At 41.8% G+C, this 20,549-nt stretch overlaps 1 protein-coding gene across 3 annotated transcripts in view; it reads right to left on the minus strand.

The window, feature by feature from the left end:
* Positions 1-20,549, minus strand: part of LOC135896152 (lipid scramblase CLPTM1L) — a 76,002-nt gene that overhangs the window by 23,989 nt on the left and 31,464 nt on the right. For all 3 annotated transcript variants that reach the window (XM_065424510.1, XM_065424511.1, XM_065424512.1), the window contains 5 exons: positions 19,707-19,824; positions 16,332-16,426; positions 15,623-15,811; positions 13,552-13,617; positions 458-508 (listed from right to left, as the gene is read on the minus strand). In XM_065424510.1, the coding sequence (XP_065280582.1) occupies positions 458-508; positions 13,552-13,617; positions 15,623-15,811; positions 16,332-16,426; positions 19,707-19,824 (519 nt within the window). The remainder of the gene's footprint in view (positions 1-457; positions 509-13,551; positions 13,618-15,622; positions 15,812-16,331; positions 16,427-19,706; positions 19,825-20,549) is intronic.

Below are 20,549 nucleotides of genomic sequence, written 5' to 3' on the forward strand. Positions count from 1 at the left end.
AACCATGATTTCATTATGAGGCACGCCGTAGTGGGGTACTCTGGATTAATTTTGACCAACATGGGATCTTTAACATGCCCCCAATGCATTGGGCACAGGCGTTTTTGCATTTTGCCCCCATCGAAATGCGGCCACCGTGGCCAGGATTTGATCCTGCGACCTCGTGCTTAGCAGCGCAACATCACAGCCGCTCAGTTACCACAGCGGGTATCTTTTAATGTCATTGCAATGAGCTGATTACGTGCTACAGATGAGCCTACAATATATAAAAAGTCACAGTATTGTGCTAGAATTCTGTAGCTCAAAAACGCAGCAATGCCCTTACTTTTTTTGAATACCACAAAAATATCAGTCTTTGTCAAATACACAATATGAACATACCACATTAACAAAAAGAACTTCTGTTTTTTCACTGCTAGTTGTGTTAACTAAAAGCAGATCTTTAATATACACGTACCTGAGAATCTAGCTTTTGGGTCTTCGTTTCTTCAGCACTTACAGCACCAAACTAAAGAACAAAAAGAGAAAGACATTTTGTTGAACAGGAATGAGACCCTTCACAATATATACAAATTACTAAGCAAAAAAACTGCAGTTTCACCTAAACCACCGACGAGCAACAATTATAAATGTTACCTACAGTAAGACTCAAACTGTTATGTGCAGTACCATTTACAGTAAGAATTCACAGTGGCACGTCTAGTATTATTTTTAGCGCCATGCACAGTGACACACTCCGTGTTGTGAGAAATTAATGTGTAGTAATGCGTGCCATATTGTGCTCTTTAGGATGCGTGAAAGGCCTTGCAATCCTGCTCTTTTAACAGTGCTCGTATGGAACACACACGGACCAGAATTCAATGCATAAATGACCTGCTGTAGCACAGTTTGCCTCAGCCTGTCCTACAATATGATCAATGTTTTGCATTCATGTGATGCATGGGTGTTTCAGTGCATGTGAAATGTGCATGCTCAAGACATACGCTGAACCATGGACCACAGAGGGCTATTGCGTGCCAAGCTGCTTCTTAGATGCGACAATGCACATTGTTCCTCAAGTTACTGTGCCATTCTTTTTTCATTTGAATACTTCTTCAGATATGTGAGAAACATGACAAATTTAAAATAATGACAGAGAACATACTTTACACTTATGCCTTTTAGCCTACTTTTGCCAATACAAGGCAACAAAAACTGTGGAACACACAAAGTAGGCCGATGAATGGGCTAAATACAAAGTCCATCTATGGATCGCCAATGATCCACATACTGTTCAAGTGCCATTGCAAAGTTTCCACAGCAGCTGATACTGCATCCACATTTGGAGTCTTACTATGTGTAAAGCACTGAACATATGTAATTGCTACGGCTTCACATTGTCAGACCTTCAGCATTAACAAAAGGAAATTCAGACTCAAAAAAAAAGAGGAAATGTTTCATCACTGCACCACAAATTTCTTGATGAAATACTTTAACAAAAAACATACAGCAGCTTCAACCAGTGGGGGGCACTCACTGTACTACGGCACTGCCAAGACAAGAGAATGACAATGCAAGAGCATGGAAACAACATGTCACACTCCTTGAGAGAGCCAGCAAGGGGAAAGAAGGTGCACGCATGTAATGTACAAACTCAAGTACCAGGTATACAATATTGAAGACAACGCTGCATGTAGCAGGCGATCTGACGATACCCATGGTGTGAAAGCAGCACTATACTTTTCAGCGTAGAAAAGTTCAGAAGCCCCAGTGGTACCACAGAGAAAACTTCTGGTGAAAAACAGAGCATACTTGGCAGCACATTAAAAGGCTCCTCGCCAGGTCTGGCCATTTTAGGCTGACAAGAGCTGTGCATACAATGCATGCTAATGATTGTGTCTGCTAGGTATTACATTGCTACCCGACAAAGAAAGAGCTGAAATTTTAAACCGAACGCCATTTGCTCTTCTTCTTGCAAGCACGGCACTACAAACGGGAGGGATGACGCATATGTGCAAGAGTGCCTACGTACATGTGTCCGTGCTGCGACATCGCTCATAGTGACAGTGACACGTGACTTCAAGACTTATTCAAGGCAACGTCAGTTATTTGTGTAATCTGTTGCATCGATAGATGAATTAAGGTTTAGAGAAATAATAAAACACACAAACCAAATGTCTGCATGTTTATGTTTTACTTCGCACCGCAGCAAGAGAGACGTACTTCCATTTCGTCTGCTTGTTCCCACGTTGTGCAGTCGCGCATGCAGACACTGAAACTATGTCATTTTCTATCGTCTTCCAGCGCGTGATCATGCTCTGTGATCTGATTGTGGTGGCGATCCACTGTGTCTCGTGCACAACAGACAAAAACATGTGCTGCGTGAAACAAGACAAGCACAACAGCGTGCACGCATCACCATTAGGGTAAAGCGCTGCGCAGCGAAAAAGTGAAGGGGGAAAAAAAAAAACAGATGGCAGGGTCTGTGACATATGCATTACGCGATTCTCGAGCTCTAGTATGACAGAACGCAGGGAAGAAATTTCGCTTGCGGAGGCTAGACGGGGCAAGTGGAGAGAGTGCCCCTCTTGGCAGTGGCACTTGCCACCTGAAGTCGTGGGTTCACGGCACTGAAATATTTCTATCTCGGCTATTAAGAAACCAATTTGGAAAATTCTTGTGGTAGAACACTCCCTGGAGGGCACATAACTTCCAGCGTATAACCGAAATTTGCAATGTGGCCTGGTGAGGGACCTTTTAAGGCATGCATATTTATGTAATGTCACATGCTATGACAACTTCTAATTACAAAGTTTCACCGCTGGGTGTAAACTTTTTTACGAATTGCTATGTCAAATTAGACATAGGTAATTCTGTAATTAAGGGCCAAAGGTATAGTCGTTTATATCATTTTCAGAGATGATCTTTTCATGGGCATCAACATTTCAGTACAAGTTGTGTGCGGAAGAAGATAAGGCTCACCAGGTGATAGCAACCTGCTAAATTTAAAAGGCCCCTAAAGTGATAGATTAATGCTCAAAAACAACTAAGATGTCCATACTACCAAGAACAGAACTTCAGTAAGCGAGAAATTGTGGTAAGTGTAGGACACAATTTGTTACTCAACAGGGACATTCTAGTACTATTAGCCTGATGACGACGTGCTGCCTCATTATAACTGTGCCACTAGTACTCAGCCACTAATAATATAAGCATCATTACATTGCTTTATAACAGAAAACAAAATAAGCTACTTGTACACTTATAGTTCATTCTAAGAAAGAAGAACTCACTGCTGCTACCCTCGATGACGTTTCAAGTGCTCAAAAAGTTTAGGTTTATTTTGACCCTGTGCCATCCGCGCTCTCACATTTTGATAGTTTTGATCTGGGTGTCGAAGTGGAACAAGTACCAGTTTGGTCCTGGCTCGGGTTCCACATGCTCTGGTTCAGTTCTGGTTAGGAAAAACAAAAATTTACAACAGTTTGCAAACCAGTTCCCTACACTGGACTGGTTCGCAAACCATTTCGACGCAGTCAATTTTATTCTGCCTAATGCCGATATGCTGCATAGTGCTGTTGCCTTGTCTGCATGGTGTATGCACAAACTTCATCAAGAGGAGGCAGAAATTTATGTATGAATCACACTGATACAGGGGAAATTTCATGAGCGTATTAAAGACACAGCTAATTACCGAGAATCCCTGCATCAGTGTCAGGGTTGCATGGCTTCCACACTCATTAGTTTGACAGGAGCAGAGTCAAATAATTTTAGTTTTGCTTCAGGTTTTTCCTACAGGAGCAGTGGTGAGCGAACGGTGGCATGTGATCTATGGTGTCAAAGACAGCGCAAATTCACATTGTATTACATAAATTACAACCTCAAAGTTTGAGCTTGTAGCAAAGAAAGAAGCCAGCATTTGACATTTTGCTCAGTGCTGCTTTTTTAGAAGCAAGTGAGGACATTGGTGCTTCTGAACGATAAGCAAGGATGATTTGTGCTGAACCATACATCGGTCTTGCTTGTGCCACCTGCACGTGGCGCGTAGTCTTGCCCTGGCTATGGGCGGACAAAGAAGTCAAAAGCACGCGCATTGTGCCCCATGAATGATTTCTTTAAGTCAAAGAGCATTGTACTCTGCTTGGCTAAGCAACAAATGTGCATTGAATCATGGCACGTACGAAAAGCAGATTTCGTGTGCCATTCACAGGCGTGGTTACCGCTCACTTAGAAGGTGACAGCATTCATTAGAGACCACAGTGCTATGTTTACCATAAGTCATGTAGTTGAACTCGTTGATATCCCAAGACATCCGTCTTTCCCGCTCTCCGCGTTTATCTATATTGTTACAATGCATTTGGACAGGACCTAGTGTACAAGAGGGAGATGAAGATGAAGTGGTAGACTGTCTCCTGGAGCTGTGGCCTTTGTACCAGCCTGCGCGATTCCCACTAATTTTTCCCAATGTTTTTAGCTGTAAATACATTAGTGCATCGAGCTTACCCTTTGTAATATTTGGTGGAAGTGCAGGGTAACAACTCAGAACAGAGCTTCACAGTCGCCGTCACTTTGGTTCTTCACGAATGTCGCAAGAGACGGTGCCTAGTTTGGCAACGCGTGCGTTGACTGCGTCGACTGTCGTACTCAAGCATCCGCGTAATCCAGGAACCTTCTGCGGCACCGATGGTGCACACATCAATGACTGGCTGGAGATGTATGAGCAGGTGAGCAGTCACAACAAATGGGATCGCAGAGTGATGCTGACCTACCTACATAATTTTTTACTTGGCGGGAACTGCACGAGTGTGGTTTCAAAACCACACTGTTACCGGGATACTTTCAAGCAGAAGCTGCGAGATCTCTTCGGAAAACGACTGGGTCGGAAGATTGTTGCCATGAAAGAGTTGGCATCACGAGTTCAGACGTCCACCGAAGGCTACGTCGCTTATGTACAAGATGTGCTGGCACTCTGCCGCAAGGCTGACGCTGAAATGCCGGAGTCTGAAAAGTCGGGCATGTATTAAAAGGTATCACAGATGACGCCTTCAATTTACTAATTTGTAAAAACTGTACTTCGGTTAATGACATTATCACGGAGTTCGAGCGTTTCGAGCAGATGAAAAGTCATCGTATTTATCAGTCATTTGCACGAATTCTCAATACGGCCGCAACATCGTCCTGTGAAGACCGACAGGACTCTCCTTCGTGGCAGCAGGAGCCTTCAGAGCAGCTGACGAAGATCGTGCGCTGCGAGCTGGAAGCCATGTGTCCCACAGCTCTGTACCGACCTGTCAACAATACATGCGCTCCTATGGTTCCCTTTGTTCAGGTTATTGTGCGCCAAGAGAGCACCAATGTCGGCTTGCAGTCAGTTTGCACCATGGCCAGTTCCCGGCCAACTGAATGTCCTTCACTCGTGCACACTCAAAATCAATGGATCCCTCGAGGTTCTTGCAACATGGCGGAATGGCAAACACCGGATAACCTACCTGTTCGTTTTAGTTGTCGTCGCGTTGGTCACGTCTCCTGATACTGTCACATCTGCCAGTCCTCGATGCCGTTCTCGAACAGCACTCGTCCAGATGGTGGTTTTCGCCATATCTATCCGCAAGCCGAGCCGAAGTCGTCGCCTGTCATCCTGGTCACCCCAATCCCGTTGCCTGTCGCGATCATTATGACCTGGGCGCATACTTGCCGCCAAAGCCTCTCACTCTGCTGGCCAGACACAATACAGTCGATGTGGAAGTTGATGGGGTACTATTTGTCCCAACGCTTGTTGATACTGGAGCCCATACTTTGGTGATGAGCAACCGTCTGCGTTGCAGCTTGAAGAAAGTCCTTACACCTGCCGCATCTTGTGCTATCCGGGTCGCTGATGGAGCAACGCCCATTATCCTTGGCATGTGCACTGCTCAAATAACTGTTGCTGGTTTCAACACTTCCATTTTATTTTCTGTTCTGGAACGGTGTTCCCACGACTTGATCTTCGGCCTCGACTTTTTATCAGACCATTCAGCACTGAGTGATTGCGCCGCTGGCCTCCTTCAACTTGAGCTGCCTATTCACTGCTGTGCTTCAAGATCAGCTGAGCTTTATTTATGTTCTGTAGACTTCGCACGGTTTCCACCTCAAGCTTCCTTGTATTGCCTTTGATGTGCTTCCCATCTGTTCCCGATGGTGCTGACTCCTAATATTGCTGTTCCTGATGTGCTGACTTCTAATATCAATGTTCTCCTGCTACGCACAGTTGCCATTCCTCATACCATTGTGACTATCGCCGATAACTGCGTATTTCTTCCCGTTTTAAATTTTGCTTTAAGTACGCAAATTATCCTGAATGGCATGCGCTCGGCAATGCTTTTCCCATCGATGATTCTGCCATCTCTTTATTAGATGTTCCGTGCTCGTCTGCAGCCACCTGCTGTCCAATCAATTCTGAAACGTCCGATCCCGGCATATTTTCGAAGATGATCGCTGAAGACTTGCTTCCTGAACAGGCTGTAGATCTTTGTCACGTCCTGGTGTCTTATCACGACGTCTTTGACTTTGAGGATCGCCTGCTGGGATACACTTGCGTTGTGACCCATAAGATTGACACTGGTAATGCTAGTCCTATCAGCCGACAACCTTATCGCGTGTCTCACGCAGAACGGCACATTATCCAAGCTGAAGTAAACAAGATGCTAACCAAAAGAGTAATTGAGCCCTCTTCGAGTCCTTGGGCATCACCGGTTGTCTTGGTGAAAAAGAAGGGTGGCAGCTGGTGATTTTGTGTCGATTATTGTCAACTGAACCAGGTCACGAAAAAGGACATGTACCCTCTCCCATGGACTGATGACGCTCTTGACTGCCTTCACAGATCAAAACACTTCCTCTTGAATCGACCTCCGATCCGGTTATTGGCAGATTTCGGTTGATGAACTCAACCGTGAGGAGACCACACTTGTTACACCAGACGGCCTTTACCATTTTGAGGTTATGCCTTTCGGACTTTGTAATGTCTCAGCAACTTTTGAAAAAATGGTGGACTCTCTCCTTCGGTGCTATCAGTAGTCCACTTGCTTATATCTGGATGATGTCATCGTATATTCCCCTATGTTTAACAGCAACCTCAATCACTTGGCTGTTATTCTTGAAGTCTTTAGGGAGGCTGGCCTTCAACTTACCTCTTCTAAGTGCCATTTTGGACACTGCGAAGTCAAAGTTCTTGGTCACCTTGTCGGCGTTGCCGGCATGTATCCTGATCCTGATAAGATTCACACAGTCAAGAACTTTCCTGTACCCTGCTCTGCAAAAGATGTGCGCAGCGTCATGGGCTTATGCTCCTATTTTCATCAGTTTGTTAAAAATTTTGCGGATATCGCCCGGCCACTGACCGGCCTTTTCAAGGACACGCCGTTCTTTTGGGGCCATAAACAAGCCAACGCCTTTGACAACCTCATCCGCTTGTTAACAATGCCTCCAATATTAGGCCACTTTGATCCATCTGCACCAACTCAAGTTCGCAAAGACGCCAGTGGCCATGGCACTAAATGTTACGAAGGGGAAGCCCGATGCACAAATGTATTTACAACTATTTACATGGATATCAAAGTACAACCTTCTCTGCTGAGGTGGCCATAGTCACCAACACATACCGATTGCCTATCCCCATTCTCGCACACAACGCAACTCATGAGTTGTAACAATCTGCTAGCAGGGCGCGCAGATTATAGTAGTTATTCAAACAATCGTGCAAACTACTGAGCACCCGTTGTTGCCTTATATGCTTAAACTGTTTCGTGCCAAACAAGTAACCATTATTATTTTTTTTGTTTAAGTTTGGTTCGGGTTCAGGCACGTTCTAAAAATCTCGGTTCAGGTTCGGGTTCAGTTCTACCCAAAACTGCAGTTCAGATACGGTTTTCGGTTAAGGGGTCGGGCTCAGTTTGATTTGATATTGCGTGGTGCTGCGCTGGTTCTGCTGGATCGCAAACCTCATGCTAAATGCAAGCAACATATGGTGCAACATCCATGTTGATGTCTTCAACACGAGCCAAAAGGTCCTTATCGGGGACGCCAATCAGACCCATGACAATGAGCCTTTGAAAATGATCGAAAGGTTCTGTGTTTAGCATAGGCATGTGCTTTGTTTTGGTCTTGTAACCGCAACTAAGGCAACAAACTGCACTGTCACCCTTGTCATAGTTCCATTCTTGGACAACCTTCCTCATTTTACGAAAAAATGAAAGAAAAAAATGCCATGTCATGTCATGCATATCCTGACATATGTCCATTTAAAGAAACAACCATGACAGCATAACGACCATGAGCCCATATCTAGTGGCCTAAGATAGTAGACAACTTGGGTCATGGGATCGGCGAAAGAGGACAGACAGATGGACAGACAGAGTCAAAGTGCCAATAATAGGCAATGCATGCTTTGCATTAAAAAAAAAAAGAAAGCAGTGCAGGCTCTCAGGTATCACACTGCCTTGTTCGTCACAGTTGATTTGAATTGCAGTATAGGAATGCCGCCTCTTCAGCCACTAATTTCTATTTAACTAAGTTGTTTTTTGGTACAAAACAAGTGCCACGAAGTTTCTGGAAGAGCATTTTAAGTTTATGCTCACTTAATATCTACCTTTAGAGTCTGTTTAGGAAAATTACCTGGTTATCTCATAAACAAGTGCATGCTCTTACTAGGTATAATATTCTACTAAAAAAGCAACAGATGCATGGTAACCCCGAGTCATGTACTATGCCAAGCAACTCACTCTCTGATGCCACACTTAAAGCGCGTACTTCAGATGACTATGCACCATCTCCATCTCTTCCCTAAGCACTACGTAGTACCTCAGCACTTATAGCCGTTGACTACTTCTTCATATCTTGCCTACATACTAGAGAAGCGTGAGTTCTGTGTGATGCTTTTATTAATCTGATCTGTTATCTCGCAGCTACACAGTGCACTTCAGCCTTCTCATCATCGATAAGCCAACGTGGACCCGTCTTGGCTTCACTAAGGCCCACTAGCTTCTGCCTCTTATGCAGAGGCACCACCACTGTGGTACTGCCACTCAGATTGGACCCAACGAGTCGCAGAAATTCTGGACAAGTTTCCGAGTTTACATATGCTTGATGCAGTAAAAGTGCATAAACTGCAGTGACGTCATGTGTACTACTAACACAGGTCTTGATGCCAACAGCACACCTTATGTAATGAATGAATCGAGGAGATGCTCAACATCTTCCTATATTTTTGCACTAGCATAATGTTGCTTGTAACACATGCCTAGTCGCCTAAGCTTGCAGCATTACAGCCTTTAAGCATGCAAAGTTGAGAAATAATGTAATTTCTTTACTGTGAAGAAGTGAATACTGCAACAAAACATTTTAAAACAGAGTCTGTCACAACTTCTTTTATGGCATACCTGGTCACAATACCCGGTTATAACAATGGCATTTCCTTACCATTCTGATAGTGCTACAAGTGTCGTCTACAATACTGTAAAAGACATGTACCTAATACAAATTCAAATATAATGTAAGAGGCAAAGTTGGGACCATGAAACAGAAATAACAAAATTCTCCCAGAACAATACAACAACAACAACAAGAAAAGAAGAACCGTACCCAAAGGAGAAGCAAATTTGATGTGCTATTATCCAGAAAGAACCTCATATTATATATTGAGATTTTACAGTATATGACAACACTAAAATATCCTTGTGCTAAAGAAATGGGCAATTCCACGAAGATCAACACGGGTCTGAAACTTAATATTTTAGATTCCACTGAATATTTAATATTTTATGCACAATCACTCGGTATCATGAAAGTGAACTTGTTTTTTTGGCAAATGGATGGAAGAGGAAAAAATTACCAAAATTCTTCAGTGTGCAGGTGCTGTTTCCATGCACTGGGAATTCTTGCAAATTTACAACATAAAATACGAAATGTTAGTGCCACAAAGAATACATTTTTTTGTGTAAAATGTACACGTAAAGAAGAGTCATCTGGTGTTGTTTGAAGCTTCTGTGAAAAATGGAAGTGTTTTTGAAAAATTTATTAATTTGCAACAGTTTCTGAAAATCGCTACATTTCCAAATCTTTATCTCCTAAACCAATGCATGTAGCCTTATGAAATTAATGGGCTCTGAGAACTTATCTTGTTCAACAATTGTGCTGAATATTGTTGTTATATCACAAATAAACATTTGTACAATTTGCCTCAAATTTCTACTTTTGACGAAAATGAGCACTATTTAAAAATCAAAATTTTAAAAATACCATTGTTAATCTTTTTCAATATCTCATAAATAGCTGTTCATGGACACTGGGAAAAGTAGAATAAAAGACATGTTGCATTATTTTGTTTGTAATTACCAAGTAAGTGATAGAAATGAGAGCTTTGCAAGGATGCAGCAAGGTGCTGAGAAAGAGGGACATTGGGATAAAAAAACATGGATCTGCCTCTGACTTGCGTAATGTTGACCATGATTGTGATAAAAGGCAGTTTTGGTAAACTAGAATTACGATTTCAAGCATGGCGTTCTATAATGTCTAACTTTCTGATGTAAATTCGAACATTGAGGCCTCTCCTTGGCCGTCGTTCATGCCCCTACTTTGTTTATACTTTCAGATGAGGCTGTTGTAACAATTGTCTGTTTTCAAAGAGTTAGTAGAGTGTACTAGAATGGGTAGTTGTCGCACACCCTGTGAAAGAGGCGCCAATACCGGGCCAAATTCCAAAGCCGACGAAAGCACAGACAATTAAGAGGCCTTCTGGTACACCAGCGAACGCTGGTTGTGGCCCAGAGACCGAGTCAGAGCCCAGAGTTGTCAAAACTCAACAAAATACATTTTTCAAATAAGGCAGTTACATTCACGCATGCACACTTCGGCTAGGCACATCACAATGCCATTCAGATGGGTATTAACAAAACGCTGGAAAATAATGAACTACAAGCACTAAGAGTTCAACACATACAGTACAGAATGAATAGGAGCGCTAAGTGTCCACTCGTATTCACCCGTGTTGATCTTGAGCCAGATGTCCTCGGCGTAGCTCGAGGCAAATTTTGAAGAAGGAACTTCTTCCGGAAATGTAGACGCTCGAGAAACTTCTCAGCCAGCTTGTCCGAGAGTCCCCTTCCTCTGCAGATGGTCGGTCTATGCGTCGCATCTCTTCACCGGCGCGTTCTCCCGTCTGATCTGATCTGATTCCAGCACGGCGCTTTTATAGCCTCCGCCGGCATTTCTCAAATTTTTCGACAGAGTTGTGCTCCCAGAGCATGAACAAAGCCTGCAAATCTTCTAGAGGTTTCTCGCGTTTTCAGGCACGGCCACTGAAAAACGTCTTTGAGGAGGGTGGTGAATCCTATGTCGATGCACGCTCGGGCTGTCACCTTCCTCCTTCTAGCTCTACTTGCCATGTGTCGATACCTGAGGGTGTTTTGGCGTGCGCCCTCTCCCCTCTCTTTTTCGAGTATCATGTAGAAGTTTCCAGTGGCCGTTGATCGTGTCGGTTGTCCGTAGCGTATGCGCTCTCTCCCTCTGTCGACACGCATTGTGGGGCCGGCGTCTCCTTTGCTGGCTTGGGTAATACGCAGCGCACACTTTGATTACGCGCACTTTTGTGACAGCAGTGGATGCGGAAAGTACTGCCATTACTGCAGCACTTCCTAAACTGAGGATGTGTTCTCCTCAGCATGCTATCATCCTTTTGGATTCGTCAGCGATGCCCCAACAACTATCTTGTACATTGTCTAGTAGCAAGTTCAGCCGACAGTCATCAATGTTGGTTAAGGAGCTCAGCGATAGCCGTTTTAGTCTGAAGTTTCAGTATGTACCATCATATGTTGGACATACAGGCAATGACACAGCAGATGCTCTTGCATCTGAAGAGTCAACAGTGCTGAAATTAAGAGTGCCACTGAATCACCCCTTACGTAAATATAAAGCATTTCTCGTGTTGAATGTCACCTCATGATCCATGCATGGTTCAAGAAATCCACCATGCAGAAGGTATACACTGTTTCATAGAGTAAGAACCAGCTTTGCAAACACCTCAGCATGGGCCTTGAATTAAGGTTGGACAAGCTTCTCCGCTCTGCATTGACTGACGGAATTGGTGACACAGCACAGTTCATCTGGTCCTGCCAATACTTCAATGAAAAGACAAATGCTCTACTTGAGACTTTGCAAAGTAGAAAATTTATTCACGACTGCGTGGAACAGGTGGTGCTTCCCAAAGAACCCAAGTTTCTGAGAGCGGAAGTGTCGTGCCTCTTTCTAGCTTTTATAAGGAAATGTGAACTTTCCGACAAGTGGTGATCATTCTTACGGACTGTGAATTTTTTGCTGTGTACATGGTAATCTAATAGCTTCCTTCTTTCTTTTTAAATAGGCAATAGGGTTAAGCAATCACTGCCACTGTGTGCCAGCTAACCCTGCCCTAACCAACACCATGACCACCACCAACACCACATTTTAGGATATAGCAACTTTTCTGACTGAGCCATGGCCAGTACGACATTTCTAGATATTTTACCGAATGTAAATTTTCTGTTACTTGTGTACATGCCCAGAAAGTTCCCCATTAAAGTCCCCAGCAAATAAGGAAATATAAACGAATATTAACAGAAATAACAAATTATCTATGCTCAAGCTATGCATATTTTCTGTTAAATAATATGAGCCAATCAGAGGTTGTTCTATTGATGGTATATTTATTCGTATGCTAGCAAATAAGGATTGTATTAAACACACTTTTATACTTAAGTATTGACCTTATGGTCAAAACTGCCTTTGTGTTGCAATCATGGTCAACTTTAGGCAAGCCAGAGGCATATGCATGTTTTTTTTTTGTCTCAATGTCTTTTTTTCTCAGCACCTTGCTGCATCCTGGCAAAGCTCTCATTTCTATTATCTATATGGCCATTTCAAACAAAGTAATGCCACATGTTTTTTAATGTACTTTTTCCAGTGTCTGTAAATAGTTTACGAGATTTTGAGAAAACTTGAGGGTTATCTTTTTTTACTTTGATTTTTAAATAGTGTTCATTTTCGTCAAAACTAGAAATTTGAGGAAAGTTGTAAAAATGTTGATTTGTGATACAACAATATACAGCATAACTGTTCAATAGGATAAGTTCTCACAGCCCATTAAGTTTAATAAGGCTATATGCATTGGTTTAGGAGATAAAAATTCATAAATGTAGCAACTTTTGAAAACAGTTGCAAATTAAGAAATATTTCAAAAACTATTCCGTTTTGCACAGAAGTCTCGAACTAGGCTTTTAGACAAAAAAAAAAAAAAAATGCATTCTTTGTAGCCGTAATGTCCTGTATTTTATATTCTGAATTTGTGAGAATGCCCGGTGCATGAAAATGGCGCCTGCACATTGAAGAACTTGAGTATTTTTCTCCTCTTAATTATCTATTTGCCAAAGAAACCAAGTTTGCTTTCGTGACACCGAGTGATATGTGCATAAAATACAAAATATTCAATGAAATTTAAAATACTAAGTTTCGGACTCGTGTTGATATCTCATGCAATTACCCACATAAGAGATGTCAAAAACAAACCTCAATGTGAGGTCTCCAGCTCGTCCACTGCACTGTCATCTTAAGAGCCTTGGTCACTTTCCAGACCTGTAACAAAAATGAGAGAAAAAGCAGGGTAACCTTTGGAATGTTTACATGACTCAAAGTGCTGTGACAGCTCGTAATGAAAGCAGAATGAACACAAACTGCATTACTAAGAGTATGTTTTGATACTCTTTCTTGAAACACACTCAAACAATGTCACATCAATGCATGCTGTCCATACCGTGCCTCTAGCACTACACATTGACTAGGCACTTATCCTAAAGGAGTTCAACAAGATGACTAATGATTGCACTAAGAAATACAAGCTTATGCCCTCTTGTGTAATGTAAACTGTGTATACGGAACACCATGAAGATAATTTGAGGATGATACTATGATTCTTAACGAGACAGATTGTTGCAATAATTAAAAAAAATTATGGGGTTTTACGCGCCAAAACCACTTTCTGATTATGAGGCACGCCGTAGTGGGGGACTCCGGAAATTTCGACCCCCTGGGGTTCCTTAACGTGCACCTAAATCTAAGCACACGGGTGTTTTCGCATTTCGCCCCCATCGAAATGTGGCCGCCGTGGCCGGGATTCGATCCCGCGACCTCGTGCTCAGCAGCCTAACACCATAGCCACTGAGCAACCACGGCGGGTGTTGCAATAATTCCTATATGAGAATGTAGTCACCAAGGAGAAGAAAACTCATCATCATCATCATCATCATCAGCCTGGTTACGCTCACTGCAGGGCAAAGGCCTCTCCCATACTTCTCCAACAACCCCGGTCATGTACTAATTGTGGCCATGCAGTCCCTGCAAACTTCTTAATCTCATCCGCCCACCTAACTTTCTGCCGCCCCCTGCTACGCTTCCCTTCCCTTGGGATCCAGTCCGTAACCCTTAATGACCATCGGTTATCCTCCCCCCTCATTACATGTCCTGCCCATGCCCATTTCTTTTTCTTGATTTCAACTAAGATGTCATTACCTCGCGTTTGTTCCCTCACCCAATCTGCTCTTTTCTTATCCCTTAACGTTACACCTATCATTCTTCTTTCCATAGCTCGTTGCGTCGTCCTCAATTTGAGTAGAACCCTTTTCGTAAGCCTCCAGGTTTCTGCCCCGTAGGTGAGTACTGGTAAGACGCAGCTATTATACACTTTCCTCTTGAGGGATAATGGCAACCTGCTGTTCAAAGAAAACTCAGTGATCCAACAATTTATTACATGTTTGTAATAATTATAGATGTTCTGAAGGAAAGGGTAGAGCGATGCAAGTGAGAACAGTTCTGATTGATTCCATTGCAGGATAGCTGGAGAGGCACCAATTGCTGATCAAATGCAGAGGTCAGACAACTTCTGCTCCATAATTTCCAGCAATTCAATAAGAAAGCCTTGCTTTTAGGCACCCAGTATACGAATTTCTTGCCTCTATTTAGGCAAAGCAATTTATTATTTGACCAGTACTACCCCACTTGCATCCCTTTAAAACAAATGCAGCGCCGTACTATCTAACTTTTCTTCAACAAATATACAACATTCTACATGCATCCCATGATATGCTGCTCCCTTTCTTTAATTACTATCATTTTCATGGTGCACCAGATTACTTAAAGGAGATGCTTGTCATTTACAAGCCTCTGAACTCACCAGACGTCAAGTTCTGAATAGCATTACATGCATTTATCAAATATTGTAGATAAACTTCATATTTGATAAAGCGGACTGCATAGAAACTTTATATGGAATTTTCTTTGGAAATGAAAAAAAAATATTTGATATTCGATTCAATATTCATAGGTCGCTTTACTGAAATACTCATATGCGACTACGAAATTTTACTATTTGAACACCCATAATGTTTTTAAATGAGCTTTTCAGATGTAAACTTGAGAAAGCCTAAAAGACCTTAATGAGATATCTTAATTAGATGTAGATGCTTTTATCTACCTATACATTTCACTGCAAAGAGGGGCCGCCCCCTTGGACTCTATCACTTGAAGTGAACGCTGCTTTAAACTACAGCATAAACTTAGGTTTCAAAATGCATGCGGCACTAACCTCAATGACTGCTCCAACGGCACTTGTGACAAGTACAATGCGGCTAGTGTCTTCATCAAGAAGATAGAAGAAAACGATAACCTGACTAAAACCTCGCCATAGCACAGCCTTCACTGAAAGGCCTTCAAAGGTCTTCCGCCCACGCCAAAAATTGACGTCATTTTTGAAGGCTAAGAAATCAAACAGCAACTGCAACAAAAATGAGACAACAGTGTTACAGTGGCAACAATGTGAAAATTACCACAAAGCAAAGCAAAAAAGTAAGATCAGCCAGTGACACATGCCTTGCTAGGCAGGGAAACCAATGCAAAAAATGGCAGTGATATGGAAGTAAAAAGACTGACTCCTGGTCCTCTAGCTTCCATGCTACTCAACATTAGGGCAATAACAATAACAAAATCTTATACTACAGGGCTTGAGGACATTGCATACTACCCTCTCTCACAATTACGTCAGTTATGTAGGTGGTTGGGGTTGCATTCTGCTACCTCCAGAATAACTCTACTTGATGATGGTTACTGTGTCATTTTTCTTTCACACAGATTTAACAGTTTTGATGTCCAAACATACATTTTTCACAAAGCAGAATCTAAATGGCTCTATGACTCTTTATCTGTCTCAATAGACTCCCGCAATTGGAATAGGTGCCAAAAAAGTTCATTAAGTCTACCTAGCAACACATACAAACACTGTACCGAAAGATACTCACATGAAAGCCAGACACCAGGAGTGTCATGAGCAGAACATAAAAGTTGGTGTCAAAAAAGATGCTTTTGACTTCATCTGTGTCTTTGGTTGTCAGACCTGCCATAAGCAGCATAACAAGAGATTGTCATACACTTCAGAAGTAACTCCAATCCACCACAAATAAACATACAGCATAATACTATAACTGACATTCACTGCACACAAGCTTGACTGTGTGTGAAAATATGCATGGTACACAACTTGGCAAAACTTGGAACTGCAGATAATGAAACACAAGTTGCATCAATACACTAAGTATTAAAGGGTCCCTGAAATGGTTTGGACAAATTTTGTAGACACATAGGGTACAGCTACCATAAAAAATTAGTGCCACAATTAAAGTGAAGTGTCTCATATTAAGAGAGCTATGGATGATTACAAGTTCCTCCTTCCTAGCCATGCTTTTTCTCCTCAACTCATTTGCCTAGTGATCGTGGCTACGCTCCATCTTCACTGGCTCTGCGTCATGATGTGACATCATGACGTCTGCTTCTGGTTGTCTTGAAGCCAGCCCCTCCATACTACTATGCTGTGATTAAGATGCTTTAGCATAAATATGAGTGGCCTGAGCAGCCTGTACAGTGTAGCCACCTGTTGGCACAGAGCTTAGCCAGCCAAACACAGAGCTACTATTGCTGTAACCAAGTGTCAAACATTTTAAGTATTTAAGAAGACACTGTGTTCATGATTACAGTCCTGCCGAAAATTTACACAAGTAGCAAAGTAGAATACACTTGGTTACTGCTATATTACCTCTGTGTTGGTCTGGTTGAGCTCTGTGTCACCAGGTGGCTGCACCATGCAGACCATTCATGTTTTCCCTTTCGCTCATTTGATAAAATGCCCAGTCCGTTCGCGCTTGAATTTACCCAAATACCGGCCACGCCAAATCTGTCTATTGTGGTTGTAGTCCTCTGGCGTGAAGCGAAGGCCACGAGAACGTAGATACTGCCGCTGATCGGATACCGACAGTTCGACGTGCTGCAGCCCCGCCACTAGTACGCTGCTTTGCAAAAGGACACAATGCTGCAATTCAAGATGTCAACGATCGCTAGATTTGCAGGCCACAATATTTTTGTTAGTATGATTGAACAGTAAACACAAGTATTTTTCAGAAATTTACAATCAATAGAATTGTAACCAGGGAACGAATGGTGCTCTAAGTTGTTGATGAGTTCCGTAATTCCGGCTGTGTCAACAATAATCGGAAGCATGAATGGGTAACTGCAATGAAAAACACCTGGAAGATTAGCATTTGTAACCACGGAGAAATTCCTTGAAAAGGTGTCATTTAGAATAGTAGCACATTCGTTAAGTGAAATGGAGTCGCCAGCTGTGTCTACCAAAGCAATATAGTTATCAAGACTGGGATTAATCATACGTCAAAATTTTCTAGCATTAGACGTCAGAAATGAGGGTAAGGTATTCGACATAAAATTATCTTCAGCTTCCTATAATGCTGTGATTTAAGTATCAGATGCAGATTCGTAGGCTGTCCAGCGCGAATTTAAGGATGATAATTTGGTCAAGCGGTATAAACATTTTTTTCTATTAGAAAGCCGTTTGATATGGGTGTCATACCATGGTGTTCGAGGATTAGATGTGATAATACGAACATGGATGTATTTTTCAATTAATTGGTTTGCTTTAGTTGAAAAGATGTTCCCATTATATTAAATAGGACGCTCATCAAAGTTAGTTAGAAATGTGTTAGTGAAATCAGCTAACTCATTGTTCATTGCCTCGAAGTTAGCTCTAGCATAGTCGCGAATTGTTTTACGTATTTTGCCGGTTTTCGGAACTTGCACATTAATAAAAAAGGAGAGTAACAAGAAAATACTAGAAACAAGGTCAGGTCTAGTTCTAAGGGTTAGATCAAGGGTGTTGGCTGAAACAGGTGTGATTCCGGTATCTTTAGTGGTTAACTGCGATAAAGAAAACAGCATAGTTCTAAAATATCATGAGCTTGAGAGGAAAATGGTAACATGAGAGCTGGTTCTGTGTTCCACATTATGTTAGGAAAGTTATCCACCGAATAAGAATATGGGGGATAAAGGAAAACTTGAGACAATATCATTAATACTATCATGAAGTTCCAGGACAAAGATGATATTGTATGTGGGCAGACGATAAGAAATGCCAATGACTATTTTTTGGTGGCCAATTATTGAAGACACCCAGGTGATTTCTAGGTTAGTGTTGACGACAATGGATGATGATAGAAAATCTTTATAGAGATAGCGAGGAGGATGCTGCCACCTTGGCGCACATCTCCATCACAATGATGAATTGAAAAACAGTATGCATCTTGGAAGATTTCCAAGTCTTTAACGTTACCATGAAGCATTGTCTCAGTAGGTGCGATGACATGAGCAGAAGATGTATCTATTGCAGATGATAAGGAGTTATATTTGCTTAATACGCTTCTTGCATTGGTAAAGAGGATGGCCACATGATAACACCTTGAGTGCCCATCACCCCTCGCGCTTTCCTAGCCTGAAGTGTCGGGGTTAGGTGCAGCAGTGGCAGGCTATCCGCATAGCTCGATTTCTTCTACCTTATCAAAGACAGGAGTATATATGAAGCATTTTTTTGTTAATAATCATTTTGTTGCAAATAACGCAGCTTGAATGAAGACTGTTGTGGTTGGCTACAAGCGAATTCCATTAGTTTCTTTCAACTATGCAGGTTCCAGGTGAAAAGTCTTGATTGATGGATATGCCATTTGTATTGAATTGTTCATGCAGTGATAACCCCCTTCCTTTAGTTTTAGAGTTGGAAAACTTAGCAATAATGGGACAGGGTTTGGCAGGAGAGATTGTACCTAACCGGTGAGCATGCTGGATGCAATCGGTGGAAAATGAGGGAAGTACAGAAATGATTGTGTCTGTTAGCTTTTTTTTCACTGTCATTTTCAGTGTCATATTTAGTCAGAATAAATTTGATGTGACCATGAAAACAGCACCAATTGTTCACACTGATGACCAGATGGCATGCACGTAGGCAATGCTTGTAGCCTTTCAGAAGCACAATCAAAAGGTAAGGTCAGAAGCAGTCACAGAACACTGTATAGATGTTCTGCGCAACAGTGACAGTCCATTTGTTACGGCATGATTAATCCTATCGCAAGAACAAAACCTCTTTTCTCTGCTACTGCAGTGAATATAACACACTGCATAATTTCTACTCATACTATTCAATGCTTGCACTCTTTTATTGTACAGAAACTAGCATGCATAGTGGTGTGAAATAATACTGTTGCATGTTACACAATGCCTAATAGTAAGCACAATACCTTATAGAAATAGTTTAAGCAATAAAAAAAAAAAACACTCACCAAAAGCATGCATAGACTTGAGAGCTTCACTAACGGTGATCATGAGCCGAAGTCGACCAATGGACACTGGGCTAACTACTATCTTCAATGGTACTTCAGGATTTGTCTTTTTTACCAGCTGCAACACCATGAAAATTTTGCCCTAATAAGCATTCAATAAGTACTGGTACTAAAGAAAAAAACTTGCATATGCTGATCTCAAACATCTGTATAAATTAGAGGTGGGCAAATATCAACTTTTTCGGATATGAATCGAATATAAAAAGTAAGTATCGAATATTGAATAGTCAAATGCATAAGCTTACATTTACAGCTGGAATATTTATTTTGGTATAATTAACTAACATGCTTGTACTGACTAGCCAAAAAACACAGCTATTGGGGACAATTAGGATGTCTTGAACACAAAATCACTAATTGACGTAGTAGTTCTGCGGTTCATTCTTCACAAAATCACTAACTGTCATTAAAAAAAAAAAAGCTGCATGAATAGCCTCTCACCATTTTTAGAGCGTGCTTGCAAACAAGGTTTCAAAGATGAATGGCTGCTGTACGGCTAGCTTTCTAGAAAACGCTAAAGAAATAGTTGCTGAACAACAACAAAAAAAAATCTCCTGAAGGGCTTGCATGCTTTAGACAGATTTAATATGGCCCGTTGCAAGGAAAACACCACTGGTTGTAGTGTAAAAGATAAAACCACTGAAGTACTACACTGAAAAACACTAAATGACTGACAAGCAATAATCTTATGTTGTCATGCTGGTTTATGCTGCAAAACAGAAAACAAAGCTTGCATAACTCACTTTGTTTCTGCATCAATTATTGTTGTTTCAATAATAATAA

This window comes from Dermacentor albipictus, chromosome 1 (assembly GCF_038994185.2).
Source record: "Dermacentor albipictus isolate Rhodes 1998 colony chromosome 1, USDA_Dalb.pri_finalv2, whole genome shotgun sequence".
Lineage (NCBI taxonomy): Eukaryota > Metazoa > Arthropoda > Arachnida > Ixodida > Ixodidae > Dermacentor > Dermacentor albipictus.